The 13,055-nt window shown below is 41.2% G+C and overlaps 1 protein-coding gene across 1 annotated transcript in view; it reads left to right on the top strand.

Annotated features, from left to right (window-relative positions):
- The window catches only part of ARMH4 (armadillo like helical domain containing 4), a 125,607-nt gene extending 115,010 nt beyond the window's left edge, over positions 1 to 10,597 (top strand). The window contains exons 7-8 of the mRNA XM_036117472.2: positions 2,945 to 3,079; positions 3,316 to 10,597. Coding sequence (XP_035973365.2) covers positions 2,945 to 3,079; positions 3,316 to 3,384 — 204 coding nt within the window. The 3' untranslated portion in view covers positions 3,385 to 10,597. The remainder of the gene's footprint in view (positions 1 to 2,944; positions 3,080 to 3,315) is intronic.
- The last annotated feature ends 2,458 nt before the right edge of the window (positions 10,598 to 13,055 follow it).

The following is a 13,055-nucleotide window of genomic DNA, read 5'->3' as shown; positions in this document are numbered from 1 at the left end:
CATGTTGCAGTTATTAGCTTGAGTGCATTTAACAATGATACAGTACCTTTTATCAAATCTGGTATCCATATTTCAGTTTTTTCAACAGACTCAAAATAATCTTTCTAAAAGCATTTTTCTTCTCCAGTGTAGGATCTAGTCTAGGGTCATGTAACACATTTAGTGTCATGGTTCATTAGTTTCCTATACTCTGGAACATTTTTATAGCCATCTTTTGTCTTTCCCGACACTGACTTTTAAAAGAATATAGTCCTTTAAAAAAATAGAATAGTCTTCATTTTAGGTTAATTGGGTGTTTCCTCATGATGAGATTCAAGTTACCCATTCTCACTTGGAATATACCCAGGTGCAGCTATGTCCTTCTCAGAGTATTATCTGTGGAGATACATGTACGTCCAATGATTCTGAACAGAGAAGAGGTACTAGGCAGGGTTTATAACTTAGAAAATATGTTCATGAGTCTTATTTGTTTTCATTTGTGTAGGAAACAAGTCATGGGAAATTCTTTTTTTTTTTTTTTTAAGATTTTATTTATTTATGAGAGAGGGAGCGCGAGCACCAGTGGTGGGGGAGGGGCAGAGGAACAAGGAGACTCCCCACTGAGCAGGGAGCAAATGTGACGCAGGGCTCGATCCCAGGACCCTAGGATCATGACCTGAGCCAAAGGCAGATGCTTAACTGACTGAGCCACTCAGGCACTCCAAGTCATGACCAATTCTAGAAGAAGAGCCTATTCTCCATTAGTGTTGAAAGAGGAATGGTTAAAATATATTGGAAGAGGAGAGATTATTTGGATCCCATTTTTTAAGTGTAATTTCAAAGCACAGGCAGATCACACACACACACACACACACACACACAAAAGAGGGGACAAAAGAGAGGAGAGAGAGAGATATTAATTGAATTTTGGTGAAATCTGCATGATTTAAAGCTCTAGAAACTAGAGATCTAAATGTCTAAATAAGAAGTAAGAGAAAGAGTGACACATTTTGGAATAGTCATGCTATTGGGTGTGGGTGAAGTTACACAGCACGAGGAGACCCACACAGAGATTGACCAAGCTGAACTTCCAACAGCTCAAGTATCATCCTTTGAATGTATACCTCTTTAGAGTCTAATCTACGGGGCTTAAAGTTGATCATATTTCAATACGTACATTCGTTTCCATGTACTGGGAGTGATGGTTTAAAGAAATATATTCACAGCTCTTATGAGAGTTCCAAAACTTTGCTCTTGTCCAGTATTTTCCCATATGGAAAATTACAGTTTTATAAGCCTTAAGTAGATCTGGAAGGACTTTAGAAAAAGTTTGGGTTTCTGCAAAGCATATTAATTTGTTGAAAAGTGACTGGGCTTTGTTTCTTGGAGAAAAACACTTAGTATGCTGATGAACAATGCTATTGTTCTCAAATTAATGGAAAAATTTCCATATTCTGCTCTAACACAAGACTCTGGAAAGCAGAACCAGTGAGTGAGCTGTCTGTGTGCAAGAGGGAGCTGCAGTTTTGTAAAGGGCTCGTGTATTCCTTTGGTTTACTTTTGGAAACACTGGGAAAGCATCACAGTCTGCATACTTCAGCACTTTTTAGAAAACATTATTCTCTGTCCTTCTCTGATTTTGGCTCATTCTGAAAGGTACTAGAAATAGTTTGTGCTATATTAGAAATTTTAGAAATAGTCAAATAAATGAACAAACTGACTCATGGGTTCCCCCCCCACCCCCGAATAATGCCTATCTAAAGTCTAAAAAAATTTTTTTTTTTTAAAGATTTTACTTGACAGAGAGAGACACAGCGAGAGAGGGAACACAAGCAGGGGGAGCGGGAGAGGGAGAAGCAGGCTTCCCGCTGAGCAGGGAGCCCGATGCGGGGCTCGATCCCAGGACCCTGGGACCATGACCTGAGCCGAAGGCAGACGCCCAACGACTGAGCCACCCAGGCGCCCCTAAAGTCTAAAAATTTTAATGTTTTATGTATTTTGTCTGGGTAGGCTTCTAGCAGGGGCCTTCTTCAAAGGCAAACCAGTCTCATGTTCCTCTGTGAAAGGGCTCCAGGTAAGTACATAATGCTCTAGGCCCTGAGGTGTCATACTGGCCAAGATGCAGAGAGCACCTTTAGTATGACGGCCTTACCCTGAGCTTGGGAAGATCCGGAGCTACTTACCCAAGCCCGGGGTGTGTGGACATCATGCTGCTCACTTAGAACCAGCGCATCCATAGTGACACCTTGGGGACGTTGGAGACACACCAGATATCAGATACCTCCAGGTTCTTTTGCAGGTGCTACTGTTATGACAGTGATCTTTGCACCCTGCTCTGCCACTTCTCTGAGGATGCGCAGAATTCCCTCCCAAGCCCCAACTTTGGTCTTGTCCACTGGGCAGATTTTTCCTTTCATATAAATCCCATGTTATGTGCATACCCTCTCCCCTCCTTGTCTTTTCTGTCTGTGCCCCAACATCTAGCATCCTTCCTTTTCCCTTTCTTACTGTAATGCAGCTGAGATTGTGAGACAGCAGACCACCAATGTCAAGGCCCTCCCCTCAGCCCCCTTGGAGCTTGTCTCAGGCTGATATTTCCGACTTATAGCATTTTAATAGTCTTGGCATTCTCAGAAGCTTACTTGACCCATCTTTAATACAAATTATATTTCTGCCACCAAACCCTGATGTTGACAAATGTGCATTAGCAAGTAGCTGGAGGTGCCATGAGGTCTGGGTGATTTATTTCAGTACTTCTTCTAAATACTCGAACTTTCCAAAAATAGTCATACCTTTCTCTCTCTTGCCTTCTCCCTAAAACGTGCCTTTATGCTAGGTGCTATTTTATGACAAAGCAAGTAGGAGGATTCCAGGTGTTTAAAAACCTGCTGCCATCGAGCAAAAATGAGAAACCCAGGGCTGTGGTCTATTTAGCATCCTACTGGGCGTCTCCTTTTCCGTGCAGGCTGGCTACATGTCTGGGATGCTGGTTCCTGTAGGGGTCGGGATAGCCGGAGCCTTGTTCATCTTGGGAGCGCTCTACAGCATTAAGGTTATGAATCGCCGAAGGAGAAACGGCTTCAAAAGGCATAAAAGAAAGGTATGGAGCCCACAACAGCAAAACCTCATCCGCTTCAGAACATGCCTCGCTTTTCCAATTTGCTTAATAAAGCACACAGGGCTTAATGAGGCAGGCATGGTATTGACATGCCCAGTGGTTTGGATTAGCTGCTGGGCTTTGGCTGCGTGTGTTGGGGTGCCTTTTAAAGGGGCCTGTTTTTCAGTTTTGCTCTGCAGTGGAAAGGGTTTAATGCTCTTCTGTTTTCCTTTCTCCAGCAGAGAGAATTCAACAGTATGCAAGACCGAGTCATGCTCTTAGCCGACAGCTCTGAAGATGAGTTTTGAATCTGACGGGAGTTTCACTGGATATTCACCTGTGTTATTATTTTACTTTTTATTTTGGGGGCAAAAGAAGAACAGCAGCCTGCCACATCACTGCTGTCAGGCCATCCGGCTCATTATCTGCCAGGCAGTAGATTTCTCTTGTACTGAGCAGGAAAGGCATGTTGTAGACTCACTGTAATATGCCGTGCTTGTTTTTCTTTGGTAGTGAATTTTCCACAACCATAGGCTATCACTTATCAATATGCAGCGCACATGTTGCTCACTAGAAGTTGCTAGGTAAATATTTTGTATTTTTCCAAAGGGCCTTTTCCTTGGTTTACCTGCACTAAGCATAATGATTATTGCTGCCAAGGCATATGTTGACTCTGAAGTCGAAATCTTAACAGAGAATAGCTCATGATGACTGCGTTCGGCCCACTTGAGGCTGTAGGCTTCTGGGCCATGGTACATCCTACATTTGCATCAAAACGAGCAGCAAGTTGGAATGAAATCTTCTTTGTCAAGAAGATCTCTCGGCGCATTAGGATTATGTGTAGATTTGTATCTATCTTGCATTCTATACTCCAGTCTCCCAGTTTTATTATTTTGCATCTTCTGTCTTATTCTCATTCTTGGCAGGAAAAAGAAATGCACCAGAAATAATGCATTAAATGGACTCTCAGTCTTAATGTAAACTTGCTTTCTTAAATAGTGTAATTGAATCTGACAGACGTATCCATAGATGCTTACATGTTTATCAATAAGAGGTGTTCTTTTGTGTATCATTTGACTTTGCAAGAAGAAATGAGGAAGAAATCAAGAAAAAAGTGAGGCAGGTAAGCTCTCAGAGCATTTCTATCTGCCATTCACTATTGTGAATTATTCAGAGCATTGCTTTGCTACTTCTGGGGGCTTGGCCATGGAATGATGGGGCCACCGTTGGTTCTTATTTGGCTTTATTAGAAAATGGACATCCTGTGGTAGATGTAGCCTCAGTGGCCAGAGTCCCAGCCTCTCTCAGGGCATTCCCTTTTGGGGATGTTGGCCTATGCTAGATCATTTCTCATTTCTTTTGGAGTGTAATTCCTTGCCCTATCTTTTGAATCTGAGTATTTGAGTTGAATTTTTAGGTAAAGATGTGGCTCATTTGCATGGAAGACTAAAGGTTCCTGGTAACACTGTCCTTACTGCTTGACACATAGAAAACTTGTTCACAACTATGGGAGCCTGCTCTGCTGTATTCGAGGCAAGCTGCACAGTTATTCCTCAGAGCTACTGTATGGGGTAGGACAGATGTTTTTGTTCTCTCATTTGACTGGAGACAGAACTGAAGCAGAGAAGGGAAATGATTATCCAAAATTATCCCCAGGAACAATCAGGACAAGAACCCACTTGGACTCAAAACCGTGTATCCTGATCATCATTCAATGCCCTTCCACATACTTTGCAGGAAGCAGTGACATTTCAGAGCCCTTCTTTAAAACCAAGATTCTAAGGAAATACAGGAGACCCTTGAACAACATGGGACTGTGCTGCATGGGTCCACTTCTACGTGGATTTTTTTCAAGACAGTACAGTACTGTAAGCATGTTTTCTCTTCCTTAGGATTTTCTTAACATTTTCTCTTCTCTTGCTGACTGATTGTAAGAATACAGTATATAAAACATTTTATATGTGAAATATATGTTCATTGGCTGTTTATTTTACCAGTAAGGCTTCTGGTCAATAGTAGGCTATTAGTAGAGGTTTTGGAGAGTCAGAAGTTATACATGGATTTTCAACTGTGCAGCGGGGTTTGCACCCTGAACCCCTGTGTTGTTCAAGAGTCAACTGTAGTTGGTTGGCCAAGGACCATTTCACATGAATTCCTGTCTTTGTTAAATGAACGATGCCTTACAAACTTCCCTCGTACACAAGTTCTTTTCCTCTCCCACCTCACGATTTCCTTCACAACCACATAAATTTAAGTATCCCTCTAGAGAACTAATAGAGAAACCTTTCTAGAATCCATTCTTGAATGATAGCTAGCTTACAAGAATGTTTTCATCAAATAATTTTTTTTTTTTTGCCAAGAGATGTAAGCAAATGTGTGAAATTGGTCAAGAGAAAATGAGAAGCTATATACAATCAAATAGAAGTTAACAATTGATAAGTAAGCTCACGGTTAGGTTTTAAAAATAAAATTCAGAACCATGACACTCAGAAGTAATTTGTAATTTCACGAGCAGAGACATCCTGCTATTGCATAGGGTATGTTTGCCTTTTTTTAGAGCAGCCCCTTGCTGTGAGTGTTCCTAAGGTTAGGGGAAGGTGGGCATGATGTGGTTTCTGTATTCTTGACAAGCTATTTATAGCAGACACACAATAGGCCATTTCATTCAGCAACACATGGGCGAAGCTGATGGCTATTAATGCCTTGGGCTACTCATAGTCTGTAGTTTGAACTAGATCATGCCTAAGAGGTTGATCTTTCAAACTATAGAGTGATAAGGTCACAAATAATGGACACGTATTTTAATTTATTCCAGAAGGCTATGGGGATGACGTGTGTGCATTTAGGCCTCAGCAGAAATGGCTCTGTAGTCCTTTTTGGGACAGGTGACTGTTACAAGAAAAAGAGATGACTTAGATCACAGTGGAGTTCTATACAAACCCATTTCAACACTGGGTTGGTGGAAGGTTCTGGGATGTGTTTATTTTGGCCATTTTCCTCCCTGCCAGTGATTGTGGAACACTGATTTTCAGTGGTTGGCTGAAGTTATTCAGAGGAAAGGAAAAGGTTGTCATGTTCTAAACAGAACCCGAGATTAGGGGTGCTGCCACCAGAGGAGGGCGCTGAGCTAGTGGTTATACCGTAGTCCGATTAAAAGTAGTAAGTCAGGCACCAGGTAGGTTTACCTAAAATAAGTGATTTATCTGCTTATATTTGCACATTAAAAATAAAAAGGCAACTCTTGATTCTAACAACTAAGCTTAAACCATTCAGCAGCACAACAAGGAAAGCTGTCTGGCAAGGGGTGCTGTTAGCTGCAAGGTTCAGTTGCTAACACCATCCTTTCTGAACCAGATTTACCCCCTCAGACCTGCATGTGTCCCAGTGCAGGGGCAGGAGAGGTGGAGGCAGTGTTCCCCAGACTCTGGCTCCTAAGAATCATACTCGTGCAACACACAGATTCCAAGGCCCTGCCCCAGACCCAATGAGTCAGAATCTCCAGGGGAGGACTTTGGGATTCTTGTGCCCAGGAGTTAGAGAACAGAGCTGGGAGGGCATCTATCTAGAGAACAGCTTCCTTATTAAAGACAAGGGAGAACAGGTCCCTTGTGGAAGAAACCCTTTCCCTAGTCAGCTATCCAATAAATCACACCTGCCATGGTGGAGAAAGGAAAACAAAAGGAAAGAGTAAAGGGTAGAAGTTTCTAGAAAGAAAATGGAATGCTGGGTCAGAGAGAAAAGCGTTCCTCCCATGTCCCTGATGCCTTTTTCTCTAATCAGAAGATAGTACTTTTCTTTAAACCTCTTCAGATTTTCCTCTCCCGTAAGTTGCTTCTTTCAGTAGCTGCTGGCTTAATTTATATGCAATATTTGGAGTTAATTAGTATCCCAGGGAAACAGATTCCCTTAGCAATGCTTTAGCCTTGGCTTCAGCTCATAAATTGCCTCAGATACAGTCTTCCAGAAACATTTCTTAAAGTACCTGCATCTCACATAGGTCAGTAGTGTTGTGGGGAAAATTTTAGAGCACCGTTTTAGAACACATTTAAAGTAGCTTTAGCATGGTCAATCAAAGCTTATTCTTTATTTCGTTATTTTTTTTAAAGGCTAAGACTTAAAAGTCAAATGTTACAGAGATATCAGAAAATGATGTAGAGCAACAAAGAACATTCTGAATGCCTGGTGCTTCTCTCCATGCTCCTCCAGATATCTCCTTCATGTGGAAATCCAGATGAAACCCCTTATTTGGAGTCATATCCACATCTTGGGGAGAGAAGCCTCAAATCATCCACGGGCATCGTGATTTCTGTGGATATGAATAATCAGTGTTTCTATCAGCTGCCAAAAAGCAGCTTTCGGGAGTAAGGTATATTGTCTGGCACAAGTTTTTAGCTGCGTGGCCTTTTGGCAAGATAGGCTTTGTTATGACTACAGGGAAATCTGTTGAAAAAGAAGTCTCTACTTTTTAGGGTATGTGAAGGTATGGTTGCAAGGGAAGAAGTGTGGGCAGAAGAAGGAAGAAAAATCTTGATGCAATGCAGATATAAACATGGCACAAAACGCTGGAATGTGCTGGAGGAGGCCAGTGTTCTGAGTGGACTGATGCTTGGAAAAATGATAAAGAGAAGCAAGGAGAAAAAGGCATATGAGATAGACCATTGGCGGGGGAAGGGGCCCTAAATCTAAATTTGTTTTCATCCTCTCCCTCACAGAAAATTCTATACCAGGTAGAATGGACATGAGTGGGAGGGGATTGAAGCCTGAGACTGAGGAGACCAAAGGAGCTTCGTTGCTTTAAGTAAGCTTAAGCTCAGTTAAATATCTTTCTTAATTACACTGAGTTCAAATAAGTGAATATAAATCTCTAGAAATAGGAAATCATTTGAAAACAAAATAATAGTGCTGACCTAATAAAAGCCCCTTATTTGTATGTTTAGCATCCCCCATAAGACACAGACCTTTCTGGGGTCTGTTTGCTCTGCTAATGATCAATTTTGGTAGCCAACATAGCTGGAAACATAATTCTGTTGCTTAAGTTCTACATGCGACAAAAATAATCAGCATTTATTTTGTAAACCACTGTTAGCCATACAGATGCTTTGGGATTACCCTATACTGGGTAATCGATGCATCTAATTTCCTATTAATTAGCTTAAATTTCTACTATGTGTATATAGGATAAAGGAGAGGAAAGAAGGAAGGAAGGAAGGAAGGAAGGAAGGAAGGAAGGAGGAAGGAAGGAAGGAAGGAAGGAAGGAAGAAGAAAGAAATTTCCTCCAGGAAACAGCAGTAAAATTGCTGGGTCGACTAGGGAGGTGAGGGTTGGGGTTGGGGGGACACATGCAGTGCAAAATATGAGGCTGATCCTAAAGAGTCTGCTTGGTTATATCAAGGAATTAGGACTTTATTTTGAGGGCATTTAGAGGCATGCAAAGATCTTATGCTGGAAAGTGGTGCAGTCAGGGCTGAGTTCATGGGAAGACTGGATTGGCAAGGTTAAAGTAGAGTCGGGGACACCAGTCATGGGCTGGTGCTGCAGTGTTGGTGAGAGGTGACTGGGACCTGGACCAAGGCTGCAGGAGTGAATGGAGGGGGAGGATGGCTCCCAGAGGCGTTCAGGGCAGGGAAGCAGAAGGACTTGGGGGTTAATTAGATGTTGAAATGAGGGAAAAGACAGTGGTTAAAGCTGACCGTGGTCATGGCACTTTTGAGGCTCTCCAGAAATCATAGAGTCTCGTGTCCTGGCTTCTGGAGGACTGACCCTATGTTATCCCAGCATAGCCAGCCTGAGAGAAACTAACTTACATGCTGCCAAAAATGTGTAGGCAACTTTCACTTTCTACATAGTGTATGTAAGTACATGGTCATTCTCTGTAACTTTTAATAGAGGTTCCAAAGTAATAACTTTAATAAAACTTAAATGAAACATCTGGGAAAACCCTCCAAATACCTTTAAGTGATTATATTATTTTGGTTAAGCCCTAAGTATGAATTACTATCTAGTATCTGATTGTCTCTCTTGCTTTGAAAAGACTAGTAAGAGTTTCTCATTTGTTGACATGAGAACCAAAGCTCTGGATCTTTTTTTTTCTTTTTCTTTTTCTTTTTTATTCATAAGAACCAACTTAAGCATTTTATGCCTATGGAATGACTGTCTAATTCTTTTTCAGTTTTATTGAGATAGAGTTGACATGCAGCCCTGTGTAAGTTTAAGATATATACGGAATAATACAGGTGTTGGAAAGTGATTACCACAGTAAGCTCAGTTAACAGCTGTCTCCTCACATAGTTACAAAAAATGTGTTTTCCTTGTGATGAGAACTTTTAGGATCTTTTCTTAGCAACTTCCAAGTACACCACACAACGGTGGTAACTCTAGTCATCATGTGGTACAGTATATCTCTAGTACTTATTTATCTTATAACTGGAAGTTTGTACCCTTTGACCACCTTCCTCCAGTTTTCCCACCCACCCCACCCCATTCCCCAGGATCTTGTTTTTCTTGAAAACAAACCTAAGAGGCTTCTTTCAAGGCTGGTCTGTGTGAGGCTACGTCAGGGTCTGGGTGCAGCCATAGAGCAAAGCAGGCTCCGTCTCCTGGTGCCGAGCGGCTTCTGTGAACTTTTGACAGTTGTCATGGGTGATCATCAAGTGGTTAATCTTCCTTAGCAGATGAAAAATAAAGCAAGTTTTCCATGGTTGCCATGTCAACCCAAGGCCGGATTCTGGAGGGTTCAGGGCAACAATGTAGGATTGAGGAAATGCAGAAAAGCACGAGAAGAAAATAATGATCACTTTAGTCCCACTCCCCAGAGACAACCATGAATATTTTGGGCTCTATATTTCTCATCTTTTTCTCTGTGTATTTATGATATGTTCTGTATACCTACTTTTATTTGTACACAAAAGCAGGATTATAATTTACATGCTATCTTGTTACCTCCCTTTAGCTACAATTTTTCATAGCTGTTTCAAAGAAATAAAGAGGAGGGGCGCCTGGGTGGCTCAGTCGGTTAAGTGTCCGACTCTTGATCTCAGGTCTTGATTGCAGGGTCGTGAGTTCAAGCCCCGAGTGTAGCCTACATTAAAAAAAAAAAAAAAAAAGGAATAAAGGGAAAGAAAAGAGCTTGTGAAAATCCCAAGGTTGTATTTGAATGAATAAGCTGTTTGCTGTTTTTTTCTCGTTCAGATTTATCTGGCGTTTGATTGTCTGTGACTGCCCAGTTACCTCAAGACACTTATGTATGATGTAAATGAAATGAGAGTTGAAAGGAGAGAAGTCTCTGTAAACACAATGCACACAGGCTAATGTTACATCCCTGCACTCTGAGGGATTGGAGAAGATCTTCCTCTCTGCCTTTGCTGCCAAAGCAAAAGTTGTGAGCTTTTATAATTAGACAGTAAGACTGAATTACTGTGAATACTAGGTGGTAGTGTGAGAAATAATGGGAAAGAATACACTTGCTGTAATGACCTAAATTGATTAAAGTGACCTGAATTGTTCAGTTCAATTCTCTTGAATTTAATTAGTATTTTTGTGTCATTCACTATAGCGCACACATATTTTCTATATTTAATTTCACTTGACTAAGGTTAAATGGCCAAATGTTCACTGTTATGTCCATTGTTTTCTTCTCTCTGTCATTGTTATAAAGAGAAATCACAGCTTTTCACATCCCCCCTCCACATCTTCCTAAAATTTTAGATATCTATAAAAACAGTTAATGGAGCCTGGTGGTCCATTTGACCAAGACCTTTCTAAATGTCTCCACTAGCCCGTATCCTCCAAATTTCTTGCACAGAGTAGGATATGAAATTAAGTAAGGCACACATTAAGGCCCCATGAGTTTTATTCTAATAATATTTTCTTTGGTTATGAAAGTGGATTCTTGTTCATTAGGTATTACTAGATTAAAATAGAATGGTGTCAGCACTTGGCAAACTTTGAATCTTTACCGGGAGGATGATGCTCCTCAGGACACATTTCTGTTCATACTCAAGGCCAGGAGTTGATCAAAAGTAGCTGGGAAAAATTTTTGCAAATAAATGAATTAAGGTCTTACTTACTTTCTATTCTAAACAACGAGGGTCTTTTTAAAGTTCAGTTATGGGGACTCATTGAATAGGTGAGTTTATGCTGTATAAATAAAATGTGAACTAAAAAATGTTAGTGCAATTCACATTTATTTCTATTTAGTGCTAATAAAATCATGAACATTTATTGAACTGTTGCTGTGGGATGAATGCTGTGCTCAATGCTTTACCAGGGAAAACTCACTGAGTTCATGCCAAAACTCAATGAGGGAGGCACCCTAAGTCACCAGTGACTCTGCTGTTGGCAGATAATTATCCTTGACAACAGAAACATAAAACAAGAACTCCAATAACAATTGTGTTGATTATTTTTTCATGCTGTGGAAACTGTATAGCACTTTGGCCATAATTTTTTCTCAATTTTTAAAGTATTTAATTTTTACTGTATCATCCCATGGTGAACATTGGCTTTGGGGTTCTGTCTGTCAGCTTGGGCTGCTGTAACAAAAACCCTAGACTGGTGGCTTAAACAGCAACATTTATTTCTCACAATTCTGGAGGCTGGGAAGTCCATGATGCGGATACCAGCATGGTGGGTTCTGGTGAGAACCCTCTTTCTGGCTCGCAAATGGCAGCCTTCTTGCTGTATCCTCTCATGGTAAAGAGAGAGAGCTAAAGTGTCTCTCTGTCTCCTTACCGGGGCACTAATCCCATCATGGGCACTCCACCCTTAGGGCCTAATTGAAACCTAATTACTTCCTTAAGGCCCCACTTCCTAATACCATCACACTGAGAGTAAGAGATTCAACATACGCATTTTGGGGAGGACATACAAACATTCAGTCCATACAAGGCAGACAATCCATCTCCCAAGGGCTCCAAGGTGAGGAGCCCAGAGAGAAGATGACTACATATTGAATTATATCGGGAAATCGTTGAATGAATACCTGTGGCCATATAAACACCTTGCTTCAATAGGTAGTGTTCAACAGACAATCCAGTTATTCAAAATTGTTTGGAGTTAGCATCTATCATTTACTGGAGAAATAGTTTGCAATTCTTAAGTAGTAAATTCAAATTTATCACAGTGATCTAAGATAATTTTATAGCTTAAAGTACTTACGTTTGGTTCTGAAATAAAAACAAAAAGAATATTTGTGATGTGCGACTTGCGTAATGTCATGAGAAAATCTATCCCATTATAGCCAGCCGCCACATTTTAAAAGTTGAGAGTGCACTCACACATGGACGGCCTGGAAACACGGGGGTGCTAATCCAGTGGGCCTTAGCCAACGGGGATGGAGACTGATGGGGTAAAATCTCCCACCATTCATTGCTCATATGGCTGGTTCTCTGATACATTCACGAGGGCTCCTCAGAATGTCTCTTAGGATAGAGTATTGGGCTGTCAATTGCAGTGTGCCTTGAGAACCCATCCTTGTATTCTCTTTCTTCTTTTCCTATTTTGCTGCAACCTGCATGCAAGACTTTGTCTCAGGCTCTGCTTTCAGGGAACCCAGGCTGCCATAGTTGGGACTGAAATTTTGGAGAGTGATCCCTCACTGGACAGAGATAATAAGGACCCTCTTATTGGTGGTAGGTGGAGTGGTAGTACCTGGCCAGCAGCATCACAGTGACTAAGACTTACCTGCAAGCAGAAGGTTTGGGTTGTGTGGTAGCTATGGTCCTTAAGCACTATAGGAGCTACGGTGATTGTAAGGATTGAGTGGGCCGGTGTTTTTAGACTGCATTGGAAGCTTTGAACAAAGAAAATGAGGAAAATGATTGGGTCAGGTCAGTCAATCATCAACACAAGGAATCTTGTGAAAGCCAAAAATGTCTCTATGATAGTGTTTTAGGAGATTCATCTGTGGATTGTGCTGAAATTCTCATACTCAAGGTCACCCTCCATGCAAGCAACCTAGACAGCCAGAATGCTGGCCAA

This window comes from Halichoerus grypus, chromosome 8, assembly GCF_964656455.1.
Source record: "Halichoerus grypus chromosome 8, mHalGry1.hap1.1, whole genome shotgun sequence".
Taxonomy (NCBI): Eukaryota; Metazoa; Chordata; class Mammalia; order Carnivora; family Phocidae; genus Halichoerus; species Halichoerus grypus.
The sequence above is the reverse complement of the archived record's forward strand: the minus strand, read 5'-3'. Positions and strand labels throughout refer to the sequence as shown.